The sequence below is a fragment of the Wolffia australiana genome, chromosome 3 (assembly GCF_029677425.1).
Source record: "Wolffia australiana isolate 7733 chromosome 3, ASM2967742v1".
NCBI classification, from domain to species: domain Eukaryota; kingdom Viridiplantae; phylum Streptophyta; class Magnoliopsida; order Alismatales; family Araceae; genus Wolffia; species Wolffia australiana.
Window position 1 is genome coordinate 5,150,859 of NC_135837.1, and position 26,561 is coordinate 5,177,419.

The 26,561-nt window shown below is 36.0% G+C and overlaps 2 protein-coding genes across 7 annotated transcripts; one reads left to right on the plus strand and one right to left on the minus strand.

Moving 5' to 3' along the window:
- Positions 1-313: 313 nt before the first annotated feature.
- Positions 314-5,984, plus strand: LOC144700727 (NAD(P)-binding Rossmann-fold superfamily protein). 6 transcript variants are annotated; one of them, XM_078572208.1, is made up of 9 exons: positions 314-518; positions 761-853; positions 1,332-1,410; positions 1,481-1,559; positions 1,728-1,767; positions 1,858-1,992; positions 2,552-2,689; positions 3,515-3,739; positions 5,731-5,984. In XM_078572208.1, the coding sequence occupies exons 1-9, from the start codon at positions 454-456 to the stop codon at positions 5,798-5,800; spliced, it is 924 nt and encodes a 307-aa protein (XP_078428334.1). In that variant the 5' UTR covers positions 314-453; the 3' UTR covers positions 5,801-5,984. The 6 variants fall into 6 exon arrangements, with proteins under 6 accessions (XP_078428334.1, XP_078428333.1, XP_078428332.1 ...); XM_078572207.1 differs by lacking the exon at positions 5,731-5,984 and adding an exon at positions 5,101-5,238; XM_078572206.1 differs by lacking the exon at positions 5,731-5,984 and adding an exon at positions 4,113-4,567.
- A 3,144-nt stretch (positions 5,985-9,128) lies between these two features.
- EX2 (UvrB/UvrC domain protein (DUF3506)) lies at positions 9,129-13,940 on the minus strand. The gene is made up of 11 exons (XM_078572212.1): positions 13,514-13,940; positions 13,053-13,169; positions 12,894-12,959; positions 12,551-12,657; positions 12,407-12,488; positions 11,671-12,345; positions 10,811-10,937; positions 10,484-10,653; positions 10,305-10,379; positions 9,604-9,696; positions 9,129-9,426 (listed from the first exon to the last, which is right to left on the minus strand). Exons 1-11 carry the CDS (start codon positions 13,814-13,816, stop codon positions 9,325-9,327), a joined length of 1,917 nt encoding a protein of 638 aa, XP_078428338.1. The 5' UTR covers positions 13,817-13,940; the 3' UTR covers positions 9,129-9,324.
- Between the last annotated feature and the right edge of the window lie 12,621 nt (positions 13,941-26,561).

The following is a 26,561-nucleotide window of genomic DNA, read 5'->3' on the forward strand; positions in this document are numbered from 1 at the left end:
ATGGGATGGATAACGATATGAGATATTGGTACTGTAACAACTGATATCCGATATTCGGTGAATACAACTGTTAAATACTATTTCCGATATCCGGTTCAGCATCCGACACGATATCATCATTAGAATATCGGGCTCAGAACTGATGACAAGAAGGTAAATAAAAAGAGATTTTAAATAAGAAACTAACCTTAAGCAACATGCATGGATTGAGGAAGTATCTACAATTTAAATAAATATAGGTTTTAATAGCAACTTTTGAGGGATATAAATAAAGCCAAGTTTCAAACGAAGAGAGTGTTAACTACGATGGAGTTCGCTCAAGGTTGTTGTCGATCTCTCACCGCAGTTCGATTCAGCAGCGATCGGAGGAAGAAATTCTCAGATTCACTCTCCAGATCCGCGTTCTTGGCCAGATCTTCGTCGGCGCGTAGTTTTTCCTGCGGGACGGGACACATGTTCGTGTTCGGAATGGGATTCGTCGGCGTTCACGTCTCCCGTCGCCTCAGGGAAGAAGGATGGTGAGATCGTTTCTGTCGCTGCTTTGGCGTTTTCATTTGGTTATATTCTTAAATTTATGGCGGTTGTTTCTTCTTGATCTCTAGTGTTTAAGACTTGTTTCTGCTTGTTTAACTTCTGGATTAGTCATGGATGTGCGTTTTTAGCGAGAACGACGGAATTCCGCTGAAGATTAGTGAATTTTTAATTCGAGAATTCCGTTGATATAGTTGATTCCTACTTTGAAAACGTAATTCCAATGCAGGGAAGTTTCTGGAACCTGTACGAGTGAGGAGAAGAAGAAGGAGCTCCAGAAGATGGGGTTTGAGGCCTTCGTTTTCAACTCCTCCGAGAATGAGTAAGTTGTGGCGTTTCGACTTGCTTTTCCGCTGTTTCTTTTCACTCTGGCGATACAAAAGGTGTTCATAAAATCTAAAATTATGCGTTTAAACGATGTCAGTTCAAGTAATTTTTTTTAAAAATTGTGAGCAAACCTTTATCTGATGGTCTGACGGAACCTAAGACGACCTCATTCATTCCAGAATGAGTAAATCTAAAACTTTATCAGAATGAGTGAGTCACTATTTTTTTTAAAATATGAACTCTTTCATATTGGGTTACTCATGTTGGAACTTGATTTATCCAATACGACTTATTTCTACATGGATATATTTATTAATGGATCTCGTAAGGGCATGCATCAGTTGACCGTAATAATAATGTCCGAAGTACAAATAAAATGTGAAAAAGAAATAAAGACAGTATTTCTTCTTTGTCTTTTCGTCATCTATCAGTAGATTCAGTATTTTTAGGCAAAGGCACTACTTATTTTACAGTTTGGGGAATTTAAATGCTTTGCCTCATGCGACTCATCTCCTTCTATCGATTCCTTCTTTCCCTGGCCAAGGGGATCCTGTAAGTCCCAGACAATACTCAACCATCATGGTGTCTTGATAATCTTGATCAACTCAATGATGTTGCTCAGTTAATAATCCAAGAAGAAGAGTTAAGATGCAAGCTTAGCGGTGGAAATCTTCAATGGCTTGGGTACTTATCATCAACAAGTACGGAACATTCTTTCTTGAGGATTTTCCTAAAAAAAACTTTCTTTAAGATGAATATGTGTGAAGACACTTATGATAAAATTACTAAAATTATTAATTCCACCTTATGAATGTTTCTACCCTTCCTGTTAGATTGTCAACTGTATTCTGAGAGCTATTTATTTTCAGGTGTGTATGGAGATTGTGGGGGAGGCTTTGTTGGTGAAGAGTATGGGCCTGCCTGCTACCAGCATCGGAAAGATCTTTATTGATAAATTATGAAAATTAAATATTTCTGATAATAGAAAATATTGAGCAGCTGTCGACCAGAGCCTGTCACCTTGAAAGCAAAGGCAAGATTGGCGGCCGAGCAGTCATGGCTTAACCTCGGGCATGATCTTGGTGTATCATCCTATGTTTTTCGACTTGGAGGCATTTATGGCCCTGGAAGAAGGTCTGCGTACGATTTCTTTAATATCTCTTGGTGAATGTTATTGATGGGTCTGCTTGTGATTTAGATATGTTTTTATGGTCATTATTTCACTATCCAAGCATTTTATGGGACTATAAAAAATTCCCAAACTGCAATACCAAATACTTTAATCTTCAGCGATAAGTTATTGACTATCATTGAACGTATGTAGTTTTTATTCTGCATTTAAGATACCTCATGGTATTTATTCTAGCGATTTATCATCTCATTGTTGTTAAATCACTGATGACAATGACAACCGGATGATGGCATGTTGTCATCAACCCCATCATTCGTACTCATCAGCATGACGTGGACAGTGATGCAATCATCATTGTAGCTGTCTCTTGTCTGCATGTAGGATAACAAGGATAATTCTGTTTCTCTTCCTCTGTTAACCTAATCATTGTCATTCTTTTGCGACCAGGATGACGATGATGATTAAAATTGTTGATGCCAACGACAAAGTGCCCATATTGTTTGGTATCGACATTAATCTTGTTCTCACTTTTTTTTTTCTTTTGCAATTACTGGATTACAGCGCTTTGGATACACTTATCAGTGGAGAAGCTTTGTCAAAACAGAAAAAGATGAGGGAATCCAGGAAGTACACTGCTCGTATTCATGTGGATGATATTTATCAGGCGATAAAGAACAGCTTCCCGGTGCCTAATACTGGGTATGTGCGCTGATACTTCTTAGTTTCCCTGCATTGGACTGTATAGTTTTCTTTTTTATATGTGAATGACATTTTTGTACTTCACCCAACCAATGGAAATCCAAGTTGGCGTGCATATCCATGATTCTAACAGTACAAATGAGAGAAAGTTTCAGAGATAGGGATATCAAAAAGAGAAGATCAAGATTAAAAGATGAAAAATTTATAACTGAACTGTGAGGCAGAAAGACATGGAGTTCTGTGGGGTCCTGATTGGGTCAAAGAATCGGTATTCAATCCATCAATCATTGACTAATCAAATCCTAATTGATCGATCCATTGATCTAGGTAGTACGTTGTATCAATTAACTGGGTTGATAAAAAATATTCATAATAGGGTGGAAAAAATCAGTTAAAAGGATAAAAAAGTCTGTGACAGGTGGGAAAAAAGGCAGGCAAAAGGTGCATAACATCTCCCACTTTCATCAAATCTATGAGATTGTCATTTTGATCAATCTAGTATCAGTCATGACCCAATTGATTTCACCGTTCGACATAATTGGAAATTTTTTTGATCAGATTGAAAGAGCATTCCAATGGATCCACTTTTTATCAAATCATTTAGATCTGCCGGACCCTAAAAATACAAAATCTAGAAATAACAAATAAATTAGGATTCTGTTTACGGTAAGACTATGGACGAATAATCTACATTAATTCTTGATGATTTCTGAGTTTAAGTTATTGGCATCAGTTTCTGCATTACAATGGAAATGATGATAAAAATCTTGGTCTTCTTTTTTCATGTTGATGTCCATCGACTAACATTCATTTTGAAACATTCAGGAGAGTGTACAACATTGTGGATGACGATCCAGCGCCACGGAGTGAGGTTTTCTTATTTGCAGAAAATATAATAAAGGAGAAGTGGCCTGGGAAAATAATTAAAAGAAATGTGGCGGATTACGAGGAGGTTAAAGGAGAAAAAGAAGAAATTAAAGGAGAGAAGCGTGTTTTGAACACCCGCATGAAGGAAGAGCTCAAAGTCAATCTGATTCATCCCTCATACAGGTCAGGACTTCGCAGCATCTTTGACTCATGGAATTAATTTTTCATCTTATCACCATGCATAACAATGAATGAAAATTTGAATTAATATTTCTAATTTTTCTTAGCCTAATTGGGGTTCAACATGTTATTTATTCCCTTGGAATGTGTTTCTGTCATTTGAGTCAATAGGGGCATTTGGTCTTTTGATTAAACAAACTTAGCACAAACTTAGCTTTAAACAAACTATTTTCAATAGTCAATAGGGCTACTATTTTCAATAGCTTTAACAATTTTCTCCAGAATTTTATGATATTTGTTCTGTAGAGGAACGATTTATTTAATTCAAATATATTAAGTTGATTTATATTTATTTTAGGATTTATATGATTATCAGATCTGCGTATCTGGCCACCTCGACCCATGAACTGAAAACCATCAGTAACTTGGGCCACGTGCTCAGCATGACGCGATATCTATATCATGCTGAAGAACACACATTTATGTATGCAATATCCTTCGTGCATTTTAACCATTCCAACATGTTAAGCTAACTGCATATTAAAGACCTTAATCGAAGAATTTTCTTGGATTTTCCTGATTTATTATCTTCTCAAATCACTCTTGTTCCTTGCCTAATAGAAAGCATGTAAAAAAAATGCAAAATAATCCACTCTCATGTGGGTCGACCTCCTCTCACTCAGCATAAAAACACAAATTTTCTAGGCGGTTCTTAGTTATAAATGAATTCTGAATTAATCAATAAATATAAAATGACATTACCATTTGTTAATTCATGGACCAAGGTGAACCCCATACTTTAATCAATTACAACCGTATCCCATATATCCTCCCCCTGCATTAAAGTTGAATTGGAATATCCCTTTTAACTGACTAACTATTTTATAGTTCAAAAAAAAGACTGACTAACTATTTTTCAGATGAATTCTTTGACCCATCAGCATCATTGCGATATTTTTTGTTTGATAGAACCCATGTTGCTAAATTTTAAACCTTTGAATATCTAGTGGCTCATATGGAGCTGTCCAATCAATGAGGTCCTTTAATATGCATAATGAGGTATTATAGATTTCAGTAAGTCTATCTGAAATTAGATAGATCCCTATTTATAATGTAGTACAAATGCATACACTGCCAATGTCTATATTGATCTTGGGAGACTCTACTCAGATCACGCATTGTTATCGATAAAAGCAGAGAGATAAACAGATGGTGATAACTTCTATTCAGATCCTTCTTGCTTTTGTCGATAACAATGTGTGATGACATGTATGGCTTTTCTTGAATAGAAAGAATATTCATTTTGTATTTATGTATATCTAATGAATATAATTCAATCTGATTCAATTACCTCTTATTTTTAGAAAAATAAAAACTTGGAGGTATCAGGTGGCCAGACTTGAAACGAGGAATGATCAAAATTACTATTCATATTTCTCGATATGAAACTCTTGTCAGTGATAGAACCAATACTTATGTTTTAATGAGTACCTTTGATCTGCTTCACTTTCTTTTTCTGCTATAAAAACTGAGGTGTCAGATTATTGAGTTTGAAACTTGGAAGAATCTGAATTATTCATCTAGTATTTGGGTAATAGAGATCTCTTCTCATGAATGGATCACAACAAATTTTCCTTCAAATTGAACATATTATTTCAATTAATTTCCTGCAATCTGCCTCAATTCTTTCCTTTTTTCAAACGGAAATAAATAAATATTAAAATTCTTCCCATGTAGAAATCTCTCATCATAGATATATCAAGAACCATTTGCATCACTAAAACGGCTCCTTCAATTTTATAACATTCTTTTTATTTGATTATTTCTTCTTTTTATTAAAACATTCTATAAAATTACCACCACTAGTTTTTTCTCAAAATAGAAATCCATGATGAGCGATAGAACAAGACCCATTATGCATTGCATCTTAAAGATTCCTTCAATGATCAGACATCCTAAAATATGCCTCATGAAAATTTTCCTTCCTCTTTCAGATTTTCAATTGTGCCATCAGTTGTTTTATACCATCTGGTGTTTGGCGTATGCACACCGCTGTTCCATTGATAATCAATCGACAGTCTTGATCTCACAAACTCTTTGCCTCTATGGCTACCACAGATGTTAGATCATGCCCTCATCTTCACTATTGATAACTCATAATTGACCACACCAGTCTTTGGACCCCAATGGTATCTTCATCTCTATTGCTCTAGCCTTGAAGATGAAATGTCAATGGGAATTTTTTATCTACTCAACCATGATGGGTTTTCTCATACAACTCATAATTAGGTTTGTCGTCTTACCAAGGAGTCAATTCTCTCAAATTTTTTATCTATAATTGACTATCCACCTTTTCTCATATACTGTGATATTTTTAATATTTTTGCTTCCAGTTCAGTACTACTTCCACTTTTATCTCCAATTTCAAACTCTGACTAGAGTTTGAAATTGATTGCTGCTGAACTATATCAGAGTTTCACTCTGATCAGGTTGAATTTTTTAAAAATATGGTTTCTCTAATCCAGCAGAAAAACTTATAGATGTTTTAGGAAGGAACTTGAACTTATGATTGATTAATCACTGATCAGGTTGAACTTATGAATTTGAACGATGAGAAAAACATGCCAATCATTAAAAATGAATACCATGAGATTTAAAACAGTCAATTGAAAAAGTGAATTGATAACAACACTGATGAGGAGAGAGAATTTTGAATCAAAAGGACGGCTAGGACTGCTACAACTTAAGGCTTGACATTTGATGATGGAGCAGAAAATTTGAGGGTAGCTTCATCTTTATAGCTAATAAAGGATTATGCATTCATTCAAAATTTAATTTCACAACTTGATGATTCTTTAGATAGTGACCAATATTTACTGGAGTATTTTAATAAGTATAATCATGAATTTAAGTATACATGTATTTTCAGAATGAGATTACTTCATAGTATGATTAGATATATATTTATTTAAATACCTGATATTTATGAGAAGGAAGAATATTTTTCAAAAACTATGGACTTTCTAAAATATTGAAATTCTTTGTTGATGGTACTTTTTGAGGAATGTAGTGACATTGAGAAGTCCTATTTTATTTGAAAGAGGAAAATAATAATAATGGAAAATCTCTTTTCTAAACCATAATCAAGGAATAACAAAGAATTAGAAGACAACTACTTCGAAAATTATTTCTTTGGACGTAATGTATGACTTTTGGTGATATTTATAATTTTCATTTGACTGATGCATGGGCCAGAGGTTCACACAAATAATTTATTTGGAATTTGGTAGAGATACTCTAAGTTCGAGGAAGTTGACGAAAATTTTTCAGGAACAACTTTTATGAAATTTCCTGGGGTCTATTCTAAATATTTTATGCAGAGTATAGATAGTTTATGACACTTTTTTAATACCAATGAGAGTCATTCCTAATTGTCATCCCCTCTTCCCTCTACTCTTCACGAGTGAAGCTTTTGGTGAGATTAGATGGAAATAAAATCCAATTTTTTGCAGCTTAGTTTGAGGGAACAATGATGATATCTAACATTTTAAAGATTTCATTGATACACTAGAGGTTGGACACCTGAAAGGCTTGAAGATAATTTAATGAGGAATGAAATGATTTCTAAATTTTTTCTGCTCCAGGTGATGTAATCATCTGTGTTTTGCGTTTTCAGTTTAGTATCCATTTGAATTCAGCCATCAACTATGCAATCAGTTTTGTATTGAGTTTATTGAGGCCACTAGTCCGAGAATTATATTCACTAGTTGATCTTAAAGATCCCTTGGTATGACTTCTCATAATTAACTTTCATTATATCCCATTAATAATAAAGAATTATTGTAAACAAAATAAAAGTTACACCAATTTTATCCAAGGTTCCCTTTCCATTGAATACTTTGGCAACCTAATATTCTATAGCTGAACCAAGGGCAGCTAATTTGATAAAAACATGTGCCAAAATTAATAAGAAAATTCAAGTTTGTTACTCTTTGATCTTACTTGGGTATGTATCTAACTAGTTAAACATGTTAAAAAAATATCCTACTACATATAAATAGACATCCATGATTTGATAGGTACCATGCTCCTAGGATGGAATATCTTTCTAAAAAAAATCTATGGAATGGATGTATAGATATTCCACATCATTGGTTATCATGAGTAGATTTGTAAACCACTGGAGGAGGGTGAAATGGGGATCTAAATGCTGATTAAGATCCAATTTATTTTCAAGAAGATTATTTTTTATTTATAAACCCATCAATATCCCTCAACTACATCACAGCCTAATTTGCAGACTTGGCCACTTTCTTGGATATCATATGAATCAAGAAATAATGTCACATGAGGCAAGACCATTGATTGGAAAAGAAGAAAGAAATAGAAGGGGAGTAGGGAAGGGGTGTTATCAGTTCGTGATATGACCCATGGATATTGGATATGCCTCAGGCAGACATGCAAAACTTCTAATACTAGACAATAGGATCATGACATCCCTGAACGAGCTGTATGGCCTAAAACCTTATCTGACATCAACATATCATTTTATTTAGTTCATATAAATGGCAGAAGATGTAATTTTGTCTAAGATAATATAATCATCAAGTTTTATGATTTTAAGTTTCAAAGGTTAGATTTGATTTTTTTTCATCTGTTGTGTGAATCTCATCCCAAAAGTTGATAACGCCGGAACCCAGTAATGCCAACTCTTTAATGATGTTATAAAGTTCTTATGGTTTATAAAAAAATTACAAAACGGTGATCTCATTATCAAAAGAGAACTCTCAGAATGATTATGGCATCAAACTATAGTATCTTCGCCTAATTTTTAGTTTCAAGTCCAAAACAAAAGATGCAGCACAAAAAAGACGTGCACAAACAAGAGACAGAAGACGCAAAAGTATGTGGTTTTGTTTAAAAATATTTTTAATACCATTTGTTAAGGTTTGTCTGTATGTAGTTAGGAGTTTTTCCCCGGTTCATCAAGGAATATTCTCATTGGATTAGATGTCAACCTGTGGAGGCACGTTTTGTGACTATTGGACAGATTTCTCCTTTAGTTTTCTTCTTGTTCTTTGCCACAATTATTCTGGGATGGGTTGGAAGAGGAATTCCAAATTCTTACATGGATGCAAACAGCTTATCAGTAATTCCACCTAGACAACCGGATGAGTTTTCATTTAATATATTTTAGATAGAGGGGCCATATTTCTCTCTCTGCTAGATAGATATAATTTCCCTTTGCCTGTTGGACACATGGCAGAAAATATAACATAACAATATTAAATGGCTAATTATCTAAAGATAACTATTTTTGTTAGAAAAACCTTATTTTTATTGGCTTTAACTTTATGAAATCAGGTTGAAGTAGTACAGAAAGAGAGAGGGAGATGTAAATATATGTGAATTTATGGAAGAAATTGACTGTCCTGGCATAGGGTCATAGGGTCTATCACCCTTTTTTCTCTCCTCTTTTACCCATTTCAGGATCACAAAGTTATCAGGCACACAAAATTTTTTACCTATCTTTAGAAGGGAGAGCAAGAATATACACAACAGTCAACGTGAGTGATGCTGCAGGCTAATCAATCAGGAAGCTTCATTCGGTCAAACAAGACCAAGAAACTCTGATCAGGAACCAAGTAGAGAAAACCGAGCTCTGCCCCTCTTACATGGGGGCCCATACCCTGAAAAAACCAACCAATATTAACGTCAACAAACTTGAATCAACTATAAGATTTTTATTTGCAAAAAATTTGAATGCTTTTTTGTCATTGGAAAAAACATGAAAATGAATTATCTTCAATGGAAAAAAAAGAATTGAAGGTGAAACATTTATGTCAAGAACAGCAGCTGATAAGTACCTTCCCATTAAGCTGGAGCAATTCCCCTTCTACCCATTGGGGATTCCGAAATCCTGCTTCGGCTATTCTTCCCTGACCTTTGTAACGCGCTACCTGTTTCCATGATGATCAAGATGGCCATCATTATGATAAATATAATGAAGAAACCAACAATAGTCTGTGGGCCTTTCTTCAAAAAAAAAGTCTGTGGGCCTAATTTTGATACTTATTTCACCGGATTTGTATCAAATGTGAATGTAACAGTAAATCATACTCTAGGCACAAGGACGTTGAGAACACTCGTCTCATTTGTATTCTTATTACACTTTTGACTATCTGGTAAGTGGTTTCAGCCAAGACTCAAATCTGATACAACATGGACCTAGCATGCCCACATTTTCTTGATGTTCAGCGAAATTATAAGAAATAGGATTTTAAGCTACTTAAAAGTACGTTGAAAGGAAATGTCAGTCCAAGGAGGGGAATATTAATAACTAGACAGTTTGAGAATAAAAAAACACAACTTTTATTTTGTTTAAAAATTTTGGAAAATAATAGTAATAAATATTGAAGGAAAAATAATAAAAGTAATATTCATATTTAAGAAAATTGCTTGAAGATGAGAATCGAAGCAAAAAGGGAACTAATGGCAAAAACGGATAACAAGAACAAGAAAAAAGAAGTGCCATGTTTTGTCAAAAATGGAAAATTTAAGAGATTACCACGCCAAGCTCCTCCGGGTAGATCCCGTTATTGGCCAGCCGGCTGCCCTTTCCAATTTTAGCTCGAAATGTGACCTGCCCCAGAAAAGAATAAACCAAATAAATACACGAAAAATGAACTGGATTCACCATTAAACTGCAACCTTTAATTACACGCAGATGACTAGCTTTAAACAAACCTGTCCGGCAGGGACATTTAAATCACCAGTGAATTTCACTGCTTCAATATACTCAAAAAACTCAATATCTGAACCAGCATCTGTCTCCTCAGCATCATTCCAATGACCAAACTTACGCTGAAGTTGCACTATTTCTGTTCCGTAAGGACCAAAGGCCCCAATATACAACCCTGCGCTTTAAAGGTGACAACTTCAGAGGAAAAAAAATCTCAAAATTTAAGTTCCTGGAAAATGTGTGACTTCAGGAGAAAGTGTTTTTGAGCACCGATGAGCAACGAGCAAAAGATGTGTGGCGGAGCTCTAGAGAAATGAACGGGTCTGACTCACCTTCAAAGGGATCTAGACTATCGTTGTCAACGATAATTCTACTGAATAATGTCGTCTTCGGAAGTCTGCCTTTCTTCTGAGCCTGGCTGACAGCCAATTTAATGACATCCCTTACATCCTTTGCAGCCTGCACCATGATTAAGGCCACTCTTAGAAAGTTAGTAGGCAGACTTTGGTGAATTTTTTAAACCTATCTCTGGTACCATTGAGAAGGAGAGAAGGATAGGAGAGCATGGCAGCATGAGGAAACCGGCTGCCCTGGGTGTCCGGTATGACAAAAAAACTAAAATGCTATTGACTGACTAAATCACACAAGATGATTTCTACATTAATAAAGGATAGGAAAAATACATGAAAGACCCTACTTCTACCAAAATGAGAAGATAGAGAGGAACTGGGGAAAGAAAAATACTCGAGAAGCAACTCAGCGATTTATCCAGGTTAATTTTACATAAATGTTGGCCAACAGGATGAGAATTTACTGAAAGCCAAAGTTTAACTTCCAAGTAAAGACCTTCCAACAGGATGAGAAGGAGAGTTTACTGATTTTGGTCTTTCAATGTAGGTTTAATGTTCTTATCTGTAAAAAAACAGTTTTTTTTTTAAATCAGGGTAGAACGATAACCCGAATGACCCACTGGCTTCCAAAGCATTTAAGTTAAATTCCAAATGAAATAATTTATTCAAGATGATATAAAAAATCCTACCCTGCTTTCATCACTCTCTCTAGACTCCCTGTTTTACTTATGAAATTATCATCGTTCGTTTAACCTTGATGACAGATTGGGTCGAGAGAGACCAGGATAAATTAACAGTTCACAATTAAATAGATATAGGAAATTTTACTAATTTTTGCTCACCTTTGGGCTAGCCTTGTCCGTACCCCAGAAGGCCTTTGCAACTTCAGGCGGCATGAGTTCTGGAGCAGTCTGGGCAGCAAGCGTCACCACTTTGACTTTTGGAGGCCTACGCTCGGCTAACTCAGCCTCAGATTCCCGCCCAGGAATATTCAGAATGAAGGAATCTTTAGATACTTCTTTAATCTCTGCTGGAATCCGCAAGAGCGGGCTCGAAGAGACCTCTTCTCCATTGCGAACAACCCCCCCGATGAAAAGCTTCACAGGGGTATTATCGTCACTACTCTCCTCGCTGAGGTCGCTGATTTCTCCCTCAGCTGCTAAGTCATCATCCACACTGCCAGAAGCTGACATCTTATCATCATCATCATCACTCTCTTGTACCAAGCGTTGCAGAGAGTTTGCGTCCACATTTACTTCTTCTGTCCCAGTGACATTTAAAACTTTGACTTTGAATCCTGGGATTCTTTCCTTGAGAAAATTTATGACAGTTTTTAGACCTTCTTCGCTGGTCTCCTTGTCTTTTGAATTCTCAAGATTCTTCATCTCCTCTATACTGGCTTCACTGTTTGGGTTATCTTCTAATGGGCTTTTCTCTTCTGATAATGACCCATTAGTCTTTGGGAAAGCTGATGAGGGTGTCTTAGGGTTTGCTTTAGTGGGTTCTAAGAAGACTACCTGGCATTATGAAAAGTACGTAAGGAATTTGATAGAAAACATGATAAGAATAACTCAGTACCTGCATAAAGTATGTTCCGTCGTTGTCTTTGAGAAGAAATATTTCAAAGCATGGGATTCCTGACGATCCAGTGAGGAGTTGCCTGACACAAGATTATTCAAAGTCAATGATTTTTTTTATCAAATTTATATAAATATAAAGTACCTGGGAGTAAAGGTCCTGCCTACAAATCTACCCACAGAAGGTTGTATTCGCACAATCCTGCCAAAAGGGTCATCAGGGTCTTTTGAATATCCCACCCACCAGCCAACCTGCGATAGAGAGCAAATTGTAAGTAAAAAGCAAGAGTAATAAGAAAACGTCTTTATTTTGGTAGGAATTTTTCGCTTTCACTTATATAGTTTTCTCTGAAAATTTGTCTATTTCACACTTTTGCTCTCCCTGATGGAAGCTTAAACCAAGGCCCGAGGTTTAAACTAAAGATAAGCCATGGCAGAAAAATGAAATAAATTAAAATGTTAAAATTTGAGTGTCACGAGATTATCACCAGGCCACTTCCAGCCTCCCGAGAGAGTCGGGAAGCATCTTGATATCGTTCTTCAATTATTGCCGTCTGGAAAAAATAAAATAAAAAGTTACCAAAATCATCCAAATCCAAGGAATAAATTGTTTTTTTTTTCACGTTTGACAAGTCCAAGTATCTCACCTTCAGCTCTGACATAACCTCAGATACTGCGTCCTTTGACGCGGCTTCAGCAATGGACATCTTCAATTTAGCAGCTTCGGCAAAATCCTCCTTCTCTATCGCCTCTTCAAGTTGAAACTGCCGATGCAATAAGATCAGAAAAAAAACCCCAGAAGCCCATATTTCTTTTTGCAAAACAAAGAGATGACTTTTCATTGACCCAGTAAGATTCAGTTTCCGATCGTAAATCCTCTAAATCCTTATCAAACAGTTGAACAAAAAATTGATAGCAAAATCAATTTTTCTACATATTTAGAACTGAAAGATAGAGCCCACGAACAAACCCAGAAGTCCAAATTCAGTTCCGTCGAGCAAATGGATTACTAACATCGACCCAATTCGATTAGATTCCCGATAGAAAATCCCCCCAAATCCTCGTCGAAAATTCAATAAGAAAATCACGAGGAAATCAATTTCCTTACCTTAAGAACTGAAAGAAAGTTCTCGGCTTCATCAAGCTCCGAAAAATGGCGATTCCACCTGCTCCAATCCCAATCCTTGTACCTTTTCCTCACGCTCTCCGTGATTCCTCCGCCACTATCGTTGATTGTACAGCGGCAGGAGAAGCACAAAGACCCTCTTCCCTCTCGCAGAGAAGGCATTTCCCGATGAATTGCACCACAAATTTGCTGATAATTCTCTCTTCTTGACTGCGATTCGAAGCTCGGCCGAGCAATCAACGGCATCGACGACGCGCGAACTCCCCAAGAACTGGCCCCCATCATCCTCTCTCTCTCTCTCTCTCTCTCTTCCTCTCCCTCTTTCTCTCTCTTCCTCTCTATCTTTCTCTCTCTTCCTCTCTATCTTTCTCTCTCCTGTGTTCCGGAGGACTGTTGGATAAGTCGAGGAGAGAGGGGGACGCGTGTGGGTTGAAGACGAAGAAGACGACTTGAGTGACCAAAATACCCTCGCATAAATTATTATTGTTTTTATATTCTAGGCCTGATCTTCTCGTAGCACTCCTTTTTTTCATAAAAACCCACAAAACTTGTTTGCAGCATTTTACGCCTCGAAGCGAAGAGGAGAATTGCGCGAAAGTTATCTGATGAAGAGAAGACGGGCCGAGGATAGTCGTGAGGCTCCCTCTGAAAGCAAGGCAGGCCGCACTCTGCTAAACTACAAATTTGGCTCTTGCGAGTTTCGCCGAGAGTGCCTGGAAATATTCCCCTCGAAAGCCATTATCGTCCGCATTGCATTCTTCCATGGTCTATTGAGAACAATTTTAAATAGTGAAAGGATTTGTTTATTGTGCACTAATAGTAGCCAGAAATTGAATCAAATAAATTGAATTAAATTTCAACGAAATAATTATCTTAAAAAATGTTCAGGGCTAGAATTCGCACATGTTGGCCTAGAGTTTGGTACATAGCCATGACATGCTAATTGTTGTGGGACCCCATGGTTAGCACATGAAAAATGAACATGATAAAAATGAGGGAGATGGTGACATTTGAGATGGGAGAGAAAGACCGTTAGAGAGATAAGAGAGAATGGGATTACATGCAGGCATAAATGGTTGATAAGAGAGTACATCATAGCTGACAAGGTAAATAAACAAGAAAATTTTGCGTTGAGTTTTTTTTTAAATGGTTCCCAGAATATTTATGCAGAAATGTTATCTCTATTTCTTTCATTTCCTTGCAACTGAGATTAAGTTGCTACGTAAAACATCATCTGAAAAATTCTTCATTCCATTTCAAACGCATCAATTTTAGGGATAGATATCTGAACTTACTTTGCATATGAGTAGTGAATTTATCTGCTTTTAAACTATAATAATAGACATTTACTGTGCATATGTCCACCAACAGCCAAAATAAAACTCAAAACCGTGTAAAATAATATTAAATTTGGACAAAAATTATTATTGGTTTTATGAATATTCAAACTCCTTTTAAAAATATTTTACTCTTTTGAATTAAAATAAAACCTTTAGGCCAAAATTGAAGATCAAAAGTGTCATATTAATCTGAGTCTCATTGTTATCATTTGAATTTTGTGATTAGTTTATGAAACCATACAATTTATGACCTCACTAGGGTATGGTTGTCTACTATAACTTTTCTCTTTTTTTATTTTTAACGACATTTTGGTAAAAAATAAAAAGAGAAAACTAGAGGATTTGTACCCCATGTACAGTTTTGGTTTATAAAACACAAAAATCCCCAAGATTTTGTTGAGGACTTCTGAGAGGAACCATGCAATCTGGGTGATATTTTTGAGATATATGTGATGTCAAACATACATGTTTACTTACATCTGAGTTGATAGTATAATTGAGTCAATCCCCTAGACTCACTTCCCATTAGCCTAGTTCTTTCAGATCATTTCCCTCATTTACTTTCATCATATGCTTTTGTGATCACCTTCTCACATGAAGCCCACAAATCAAGCACCACTACCATAATGGCCCACTTCTCCTAGTAGCAACCCACTATGTTAACCCACAAAGTTTGCTTTATGACTTGATACACGTCGAATGAGGCCGCATGCATGATATCTTTAAAACAATAAACATTTAAAACATATGTTTTGACTTCATTAAATGCCATAAAACTTTTGAATTTCATGAAATCTAAAACAAATTCATAGTATCTAAGGGACAATTCTATAATAATTGTGTTCTTCATTTTGATGCATAACCATTTCTACTAAATTAACAGATTTAATAAAAATAATAAACAACATGCTTGTGCATAAAATATGTAGAGATGTATATAATCAGTAATAACATGTGTTGTTTCAATCCATTAATGTGTTACTGATAACGCACATTCTTAATAGGTTAAGATGACCATATTTATGTGTATTTATATTAAATTGGTTATATATCCTTTTCATCAAGCCTAAAATGATTAATTTCATTATTTATTTATTTTTTGAATTTTACGAGTCTAAAGTATTTTAATGGATTTTTTAACGTCATATTCTGAAAAAAAATTGATTCAGTATGATTTTTCCTGAATTTGTCACCGGTATATTCATGATTTTTTTATTTTTCAAAGTCAATGTATATATATCTTTACATTTAATTTTATATGAAGTATTTTCAGGGTTAATTTCTACCATGCCACTTGTCCTCGTTCAATTTGTCGAAAGATGATCAGACTATTATTCATATTGATGAATAATGATTGGTGTCAACCAGCCATTGATTCTCATTCATGATTGGTGTCACCCAATCATTAAAAAACTACTGTTATGACATCGTGATTAGCAATGTCATAATGGTATCAATTATTTATGGTTTCTCTTATAAATTTTTTAACTGCAGTGATAACTTGACCCAATCGAAAAAATGTGACAGTTAAATTGAAATTAAATACTGATTATTTCATTATTATCATTACTTTTTGATTGGTCAAAAAGTGTGGCACTGATGATGTATCACTAGACACATGGCACATCGTGTATATGTCATGCATGTGTACACGTGGCGCTGATGTGTCAAAATCTAATTAGTCCCTAACTAAAAGCATGCGGACCTAGCGCACACTAACATGCCACTATATCACTCGCCCTTTCCCAGATCTAATATTAATATGTAATATACTGCTAGCCCTTTTTGGTATTTTTCTTGGAGGGACAAGTGGTGCGATGTGAGACTCAATAGAGGATGGTGTGGGAAAATCTGAGCCAATGATTTCATCTAATGATGAAGTAAGGACAAAAACTTAAAAAGAGATCTGGTGGCGGTGAAGAGGAAAAAGATAGAGAAGTAAATGAATTAAATCAACGATTGGGAATGCTCCAACTTCAGTGCTTGATATTTGACAATCCAGAAGGCTGATTGAGCTGAAATTTTGAGGGCAGCTTCATCTTTATCTCCTCTTTCCATATAGTTGGATTATAATTTTTTTTTAACAAAAATAATTGAAATCACTTCATCATTGAAAGAGAGTGAAGTTTTGAAGGTTTGTCAAGGGTTTTCTTGGTGTCTTGAGTGTTTGTAGAAGTTTTATCAAATAAAAAAAGATTATTTGAAGCCCAAATATGAGTTTATCAGGTAGTGACATCATACATGACACAAGAAAATTCAATGACCTTGTAAAATACAAGGGTTGAATTATCCTTAGGGGTCCTCACCCTTGAAAGTCTCAATCCTTATTTTAGGTGTGGCAATGAATAGTTAAAATACTTCAGACCTTTCCCTAATAGTGGTTGGCCTAAGTGGACACACAAAATTATTCTTTATCAACTTCCTACTTTTTTCTGCCAAAACGCCAAGCATGGAAACTTATTGTCTGCACGCCAATCACACATTCCATATCTCATTCCATTTTCATTAATGCAATAAATTCATCATAATTTATGTGTGATGCATATAATAAAGTCCATGAGTAAATGAAATGACTTAGTGAAATATGATGAGATCATATTACAGAGAAACTAAGGAAAATAGCGAGTGAGTTTTAGCAGAAAGAGTTTTTTGAATTGATCCCTATAACCCCGGAATAGTTTATACCAAACTGTCAACCAGGTTGATTAATGTCCTATTTGTGTATGTGATCTTTAGACTTAAAGACACCAAATATGTCTAATGGATGGATGATTGTATTTTGACTATGAACTGAAAATTAATATTCAAGCGACTCTAAATCCTCTTAGTTTGGGTGTATCAAGAAGTTCAAAAAATGATTCATTGGTCAGGATGGGATTTCATGCCATCGGTATATGAAGACAAAGCTCAAGGAAGACGATTTAATGAAGTATAAATTAAAATTAGTGGAATATTATTGAAGAGTTCCCTGAGTTTGGGTGTAGTACCAGTATCAAATTGGATGACCAAATAGGATTTTAAAGTGGACCATACCCTAATTCATCTGAGGAGCATCAAGAAGATTTGAAACTATATGTGCACACTAATTGATGGATGAGGGGATCAATAATCTACTTTGCATATACTAGAGCACAAAGTGTAGCTTGAATCTCAATCTGTCAATTAGGTTAAATTTGCTCCTTAGTTAACTGGAATTTTTGGTGAAATATATAACTAATTCAGAAGACAATAAGGGCCATTCAGACATTAAATTTGTCAACTATACTGGTACATGGGCTTAGAGGGTCACACTCAAATGAACTTTTAGATGTGGAAAGATATACTTAAATTTTATGGATTTAATAAAGCAAATCTCATTAAGTGAAAATAGGGGAGTCCATGAACAAAGTTCACCCATGTTAGAATTTTTCTGGTGCCCACCCTTCTCTTCATTCCCTTCTCCCTTTGGGGCACCTCCACTCTTGATGCGATCACTACTGTAAAATGATGATGGTGGAATGATAATGTCAATCATCAAGATAGAGGAGATTGGATGTGGCGTGGATCTTGTCTATACATCTAGAGGCCGAGCACATGTAAATCTCAATGTGTCATTCAACAAATTACAAAATTGCAAATCTGATACATGCCAAGGTTATTTGATTATTATGTTTTATGTCTCACTATGATTCCATTGTTTTATTTATATTGCACGAATCACTTAGATTTTAACACAGTAAATGCCTTAAAACAAAACATAAATAAATGAGGGAATCATTGCCTATTGATGGAGGATATTAGGTTTTTTATTTTAATGTCATTATAAATTTAATTTTCCTTAATCAAATATAACTTTATTTATAAAAATTATCCAGGTGTGTCTATTGGTGAGTGAGGTTATCTCCATATGGATTTGTCCGTTGAGATGAATATAATTTAAGATTTAGAAAGAGAGAAAAATAGAAGTAATAAGTATATGAGATAAGATACTTTTGTGTTATCGTTATGATTATTATTTAGTACAGATTAAGGATGGAAAATATCTAAGATGATGAAATCTACTTATGGTATTATAATTAAGGAAGAGATTAAGATAGTTAGAGGGAAGTGTCTTTTTAGATTTTAATTAAGATGTAAAAGTAATAAGCTGTAGATAGTGAGAAAGTGACAGGGGTTAATAGATCATATATTTTATATTTTAATTGATAGATATGCTATGTGTATGATAGGAGAGGTAGATATAATGGTTAACAGAATAATAATATTTAAGGAAATAATGAATAGGCGTATTTTATTTGTTATAAAATGTAAGAGGAAGAATAATGAGGAAAGGGAACAAGAACTAGATAGATGATAAAAAGATAACAATTTATTATATATGGATTTATGGGAGTGAAGGTACATTATACATATGGAAGGAGTTTAAGATTTAGAGATATAAATAGAAAGTATATCTGAATTTTAAGAGGATATAAATAAATGGATGGAGAGGAATGGACAATAAGAGACAATGATAAGGGGTTAAGGTTTATTTGCATGTATCAATCAAATTTGACAGAGTTTAGATTAATTAAATAAATCAAGTGTATATCAATAAATATATTTATGGAGTATTTTGTGGTAATTTTGAAATATAAAATTAAATAAAAATATAGTTAAAATAGGCATCATTTTACATAGGGGACCATATTTTGACAAAATGCCTTAGATAGGTATTCAATGGAACTTGAATTGAAACTTGATTCCTACTAAATTTTACTGCACAAAACGATGAATAAAGTATAAATATCTAGCAAAAGCATCTAGAAAGTAGGATGTGTTGGGTTCTAGGGGCCTTGACTTGGATGAATAAATCTTAAACGATGCGCAGTGGAAGACTTTTGCGAATCAAATGGCATCAACAAAAACATTGAAACGAGTACCTTTGCACGAATCTCATTCGTGATTTCTTCGATCCTGAGCAAGACGAGTCGAGCTGCTCAAGTGTGCAGCCTCTAGACGTATCCACGCTGTCCTCGGCGCGTCGGATCTCCTCCTTCTCATTGACGAGCCCCGTTCTTTCTCCGTCGGTGTCGTTACGTCATCCCGATCACATCAGGGATGGAGAGGGGGTGTGGTTGGAGAGTGGAGAAGAAGGGGAAAGGCCCCTGAACAATTCTGGCCTGGGTGAATTTCGTTCAGGGCCTTCCCCTATTTATACTAAGTGGGTAATTTTCATAAAAACCCCCAAAACTTAAGTATATCTTCCAACGTCCAAAAGACCATTTGCGTGTGACCCTCTAGGCCCATGTATCAGTCTAGTTAACGACTCCAGTGGCCCAATAACCTTTATTGGCCTTCCAAATTAATTAACTATATAATCATATAGATTAATTAATGTCAGATCGATTTAACCCAATCAATAGGTCGAGACTTCGACACGTGGGGTGCCAAGCTACACCTCGTGTCCTAGAAGATACAAAGGAGTGTGTATCGGCTCACTCATGGAACCTGTTCATCATCAGTTACCGTGTATGTATAATCCCTCATCCACTTGATGCTCCTTGGACGACTTAGGGTATGGTCAACTGTCAAACCCTAATCGGTCATCCGAGTTAGTACCGATGCATTTAGAAATCATCGGAGAACTCTTCTCTAATATTTCACTACCTTGGCCAAGGACTTCGTTGCATCATCTTCCTTGAGCTGTCACCTCTTATACCGAGGGTGGACGATCCCATCTTGACCACTCAATCGCCTTCGTGTACTTCTTGATGCACCCGAACTATGACCGTTTAGAATCCCATGATTAGAGACTCGTTGGCCATAGCCAAAGTACAACCGTTTGTCCACAAGACGTCTTTGGTGTCTAAGGTCTAAGGATCACTTACACAACTGTGACGTGAATCAACCTGATTGATAGTTTGGTATAATACCATTCAAGGATTCGTACGGATCAATTCAGTGAACTCTTTCTACTAAAGAGCACCCACTATCTATCCTTAGTGTCGACACACTAATGGCTACGGGACCGGCCATACTCATCATATGAGTGAGGCTAGATAGTGCTATTTTATCTGGATACTTCGATGTCCTTCTCGCGTATCCTTCGAATAGGAATGTTTAGAACACATGCTTAAAGACTAGTGATCTCCGCATTACGATCTCATCATAATTCACTAAGTCCGATCATGTATTCATGGACTTCATTATACGCATCACATGTGCACTATAATGAATATGTTCTATTAATGAATATGGAATGAGATGTGGAATGTGTGATTGGCTTGCCAGCCACATATATTTCCATCAGGATGGGGTTGCTGATTGCCACCCCGTGACTTCAGCATGTCTCACTGATCATACTCCTACATTTTGACACATATCCAAGGTGTTCTAGAGTGCCACTAGTGGTTTCTCAAGCTTGCCAAGCTGTTGGAAGTATGTCACGACTCTCCTCCAGCTTTCCCAACTAAAGGATCTCTGGCCTCATAAAAAATGCCAAAAATTGGTGAAAACAACCCTTTTCAATGGTGAGGAGGGGCTTCCCTTTGCCGTTGATGGCATGAGTCATCGCTGGATGTCCGTCAAGGGCATTTCAGATACCATGCGATAATACCCTTTGCCAGAAACCACCATTTGACCCTAGAAAAACAAGGGCCAAAGATATAGATTGATGGTCTACCCCTGGCTATTAGATCTAGCTTTGATAGGGCCAAGGATAGAGATTGATGGCCTTGCTTGTGAAGCTTTTAATAAGGGGCCACCTATCCTCCACACCAGCTATGCCCAATGAGCAGCCTCATCAGTAATGGACACTCTAATTCACCATTTGAGTGGCCCTCTCATCTTAGTTAGTAGTTCCCACTGAATTACGCGCCTACAAAAAGAAATACAATCCAGCTACACCATATATTTAAACCTGGTCATTCAATTTTCTTTAATAATATGTAATAGCTATAATTATATCTTTTCTTTGAGCCAGGTTGGCTTAAAGCCTAATCAATTTTTTCTATCTGATTTTATTTATGTCACAGCCCCATGGGCTGCAATTCTTCTATTGATCTCTGTCAGCTTGGATGATGCTAAAATATAAAAGAAAAGCATGTTAGTCCCATATCAGAAGGTTTAAAATATGGTGTTGATGTATGATTTATGAAGCCCTGTTGAAGTTGAATTAAAATGTCACTTTTCCCATGTGCGCAAGTGCTCTGCATTTATCTCCTATTCCTGGGACTACTTTGGGCGCTTTTTGTGCCACCCTTTCTTGTTGTGTCTTGGTCTTTCTGGGCTCTACTTGTGTGCCTGCTTGTTCACTAGCTCTCATAGGTTGGGAACTAGCTTGAGCAGCTGCTAGTCTAGTTGGTGTGGGCACCAGCAGCTGTCCAAACTTCTTTTTCTTCTCTTTTTTATTTAAAATTTAACCCTATAATGTATATAAATATACTTAAAAGATGTATGAATGAATGCATCAAATCAGATTGGTCACCTTTCTAAGGTTGCATTCAAATTTAAAAAGATAGATAGATATATTGTGAATGAAATGATCGAGACTAAATATTTAAACTATAAATTCCACCTTCTATTTTTTCATATTTTGTTCTTAGATCCCCAATATATTGTTACTCAGGTGAGGAGCAAGTTCAAAAGAATCTAGTCCTATCATTCTTCCTCACTCAAATTCCATCTAAATCCTTCTCTCTTTTACACCACAAATCACATTTTAGATTTATATATATCTCCCTATGGATTGAAGCCTTTATCTTCCATTTAAAAAATGAAAATTAAAAAAATTATACTCTAGGGAATCATTTAATAAATATTAAATCATCATATTTTTATACTTATCACCTTGTAAAGATGAAATGTGAATAATAATGAATGTAATGTTGGACAAATGAAACATGGTGATGGAATTTTTTTTTCAAAAAAAATATAATTCCATCATTTATGACTTATTTCATAATTTTAACTTTTGACATAAATTGAAGTTAAATATTAAGCTATTATGTGTTTTGATGAATGTTCAAAGTACACGTGCCTTAATTGGGGTTATGATCGAGCGCAATATGTCCTCAATCAACTAGTTGACTGATTATAAGTGAAGATCAAATATTGTAAAGGCTAATTAGTTGTACCATATGGGTAACACGTGCCTTAATTGGGGTTATGATCAAGCGCAATATGTCCTCAATCAACTAGTTGACTGATTATAAGTGAATATCAAATATTGTAAAGGCTAATTAGTTGTACCATATGTGTTTTGATGAATGTTCAAAGTACACGTGCCTTAATTGGGGTTATGATCGAGCGCAATATGTCCTCAATCAACTAGTTGACTGATTATAAGTGAAGATCAAATATTGTAAAGGCTAATTCACCGATTTTTAAATTGGATTTTCTATGACATGAAGATAAACATATTCTCTAACACTATTCAGATATTTGTATAGATTTGACCTCATTTATTAGTTTAATGACTTCCTCAAATTTAATGACTACCCATGGGTATTTAAGGGTAATGTTATCAATGATTGAATGGAGATAATATTATGTGAAGATATTAGTACTCAATGGTGATATTTGGAGTAAAATGTAGTAAACATAACTCAAATTCCAGATTTTTAAAAGTTGAGGTTGATGATGTCACTGCTGGTTTTAAGCTTACCACTCGAGAGGTGTTTTTGAACTTATGGCATAATGGTAAATATAAAAATTTTAAATTAAGAGGATTAATCTTCCATATTATCTACTCAAATCAATACTTATGACTTTTGAAGTATTGCTAAATTACCATTATATCATTCCAGCTTTCTCAGTTCATCTTTACATTTGTGAGCCCGAATTTCATAATCCTCTTCTCCTTGCTCTTTGAAAATCACAGTCCAACAGCTAAAGAGATCTTTGACGGGGGACCATCTAGCTTCGAAGACCTTGTCTCGACCAGTTCATCGAGTGAGGGCTGACGTGCGAGATTCAGCCTTCAAAGTACTTGGCCTAGTCAACAGGCTTCGGAGGTTTGACGTTATCTTTCGCTTATCTTTTCATGTTTGGTAGGCAATGTATGTTGGCCGCATATGTGATCGTGTGTGTTTGTCCACACTTGTTTGGGCCTTTGTATGGTCGTATATGCTTGTGAGCGTGTGAGCCCATGTGTGCCTGTTTGTGAGCCTCTCTCCTATTAGGGGCCCATAGGACCCTTTATTTGGGTCTTATCCCCTTTATTTTTAAGGGGAAAGGCCAAAATTTAGCCCCACTATAAGAGGGGGGATTACCCCTCTGGAGAGAATAAAATTGATGAAAATGTGAACTTTAGTGGGTTTTTCCCTTTAACTAGGTGTTTCTTAGTTAGTTTTTTAGTTTTTGTTCATTTATGAAAATACCTCTCTTTGACAACTCGTCCAAAGGGGAAGTTAGATCATTGGAAGCTGCCGCCATTGCCGGAGCTCCGACCATCTACCGCTGCCCATGCACCCACCCGTGGCCGCAGCCCGGCCAAGCCGCTGCTGCCGCCTGCGCCCCACTGCTTGCTGCCGCCTCGCACGCGACTGTCTGCTCGTGGCCACCTTGCCTATTGCTGCGCCTGCTGCCATGCCCGCGGTCGCACCTTCCATTGCACCTACTCGCGCCCCTATGGCTATACGGACCACCGTGCCTACTAGCACCATAGTTGGGCCTACTTGTGATGCGTGCCTGCCAGTGCCATTGAGTCATGCGTCGCTCCATGCCCTGCCGTTACTGGTACACTCAATAATTACCCTTTCGGCATTATATTATTTTTTTTAGTGCCTACAAATGTTTTTCCACTGCCGAGGTTAGGGTAGTGATATATTGGAGTAACATACAGTGGGATAGGTTTCTATTGGTACGACCTTGGTTGGTGCCTCGAAGGTGCACGCACTAGCGACACTAGCCGTGCTCACACCGTTGGCCTTCGACCCATCATTTGGGTCACCGGGAGCCTAGTGGCATTCCCAGGTCCCGCTTACCTTGACTTCGTGGTCATTGGTTTCTGTCGACACTGGGTCTTATACGTCTCATGGAATTCATCATCGTATGATCATCTGCATTTCACATGCATTATAACCTCTAGTGTCAAACATGATTGCCCCACCTTCCTGTGGTGTAACGAGAGCTGTTCGATTCCGGCGTTCGTCGTGTTACATCAATCTCTCACTTTGTGAAGCAATTTTAAGCAGGCTTTTAATATCTCTTCAAGATGATATTTGTTTCTAACATTAGTCTGAGTCCACAGAACTTGGAATCTATTTTTTGGTGCTGGGTGATTTAAGATACAAAGGAAAGAAACCTGGCCTCCGAATTTTACACGTCCTCGACCCTTATGATAAGTTTGACATCTTAAACATAAGTTTTAGATTGATTTTGTGATTTATTAAACTTAAAAGCAGTTTCTAACATTATTAGACATCCATAAAACTTGGAATCATATCTTTGGGTTGAGTTTTAAAAGAGTTATAGGGGTTTTAACTTGGACGCAGAGGAATTCCGATGGTTGACAAGAAATGTGGAAAGATAGACATGTAGACGTTGATTTGATTCAATTTTGAATATTTTATCTGAGATAACAGTTATTGGGAATGAAGAAAATATTTTAGTTTTAAGCTTCGAAGGTCAAATATGGATCAACAAATTTGTTCCAAAGAGAAATGTGGAAGAGAAAGGGGCTAGAAGAAAGAGTGACCACAAATAGGGAGGTCATAATTATATTTGCAAATTGTTATCTCAAAGGAAACAAATTTTTTATCTAAAAATATTCCTACTGAAAGACATGATATTAGGCCTTGTCTTGAATACTAAAGGATATTGATTATAGACTAGGTGTTGTCGAGGAGAAATACATACTGTTGAGAAATGTGTGTTCAGTTCAGTTAAGGGTTTGGGGGGCCATAATAAGAAGGCTTTGGGGCCAAACTAGAGAAGGTTTCAGGGGCAAAGTTGAAGTAGGTCAAGCGTCCTCACTCCATGGAAAGCTTTGGGGGTCGAGGATGACATAGTAATTCACCAACTTTTTCCTTTTTTGGTATCCTTGTTTGGCCATATTTCCAAGTGATTTTCTTGGGGGGACTTCACACAAACATAGTTAGGCCACGTCATTTCCTTGGAACGAATACCCTCGAACAGCATTAAGGATCAGCCTAAGCTGCCTAAAAAAATAATTGTGTCTCCCATTTCCTTAGAAAACTCCTATGTTTTTTAAACAAAGAAAATAATAATATACCTGGAGACCTAATTCATCCCCCCTCCTAGGTTATTCCTTAGCCATTTAAACTAACATAAGTGTTTGTATATATCTCATTTGTAGCACCAATTAGAGTTATTGTAAAGGGAATTTGAGTTATGTTTTGGATGCAAGAATACCTAAGTCAATATAAGGATTATCCTAAGCTTTTAGGACAACTATTTTTTCCTCACCATATCTACTATCCCGATTAATTATATAGGAATATCTGTTTATCCATAATATATTCTAAATAAACAAAAAACTAGTTTCATACAACATAATGATAATATTAAAACTGATCGTAGAGAAATAAGCTTAAAGTTTTGGTGAAGAATTAGTAAAATTAATTTTAAAACTTTAAATGGCTAATTTGCCTCCCCACTAGGCTAGGATATAAGTTAGAGTAAAAAAACTAAAAGATATGTCAAGTCCTTTTCCTGAAGATATTTGTGAGGAAAGTAAATATTTTAAATACTAAAAATTCCATTCT

Bases quoted from the DNA above. Each gene is read 5' to 3' on its own strand.
- LOC144700727 (XM_078572206.1), top strand. From the start codon at position 454: ATGTTCGTGTTCGGAATGGGATTCGTCGGCGTTCACGTCTCCCGTCGC. The intron at 1,411-1,480 runs GTAAGTCCCAGA...GATGTTGCTCAG, and splicing joins TCCCTGGCCAAGGGGATCCT to TTAATAATCCAAGAAGAAGA. The intron at 1,560-1,727 runs GTACGGAACATT...ATTTATTTTCAG, and splicing joins TGGGTACTTATCATCAACAA to GTGTGTATGGAGATTGTGGG.
- EX2 (XM_078572212.1), bottom strand. From the start codon at position 13,816: ATGATGGGGGCCAGTTCTTGGGGAGTTCGCGCGTCGTCGATGCCGTTG. The intron at 12,346-12,406 runs GTACTGAGTTAT...TCATAATGCCAG, and splicing joins ACGGAACATACTTTATGCAG to GTAGTCTTCTTAGAACCCAC. The intron at 10,380-10,483 runs GTTTGTTTAAAG...TTTCTGGGGCAG, and splicing joins TAAATGTCCCTGCCGGACAG to GTCACATTTCGAGCTAAAAT.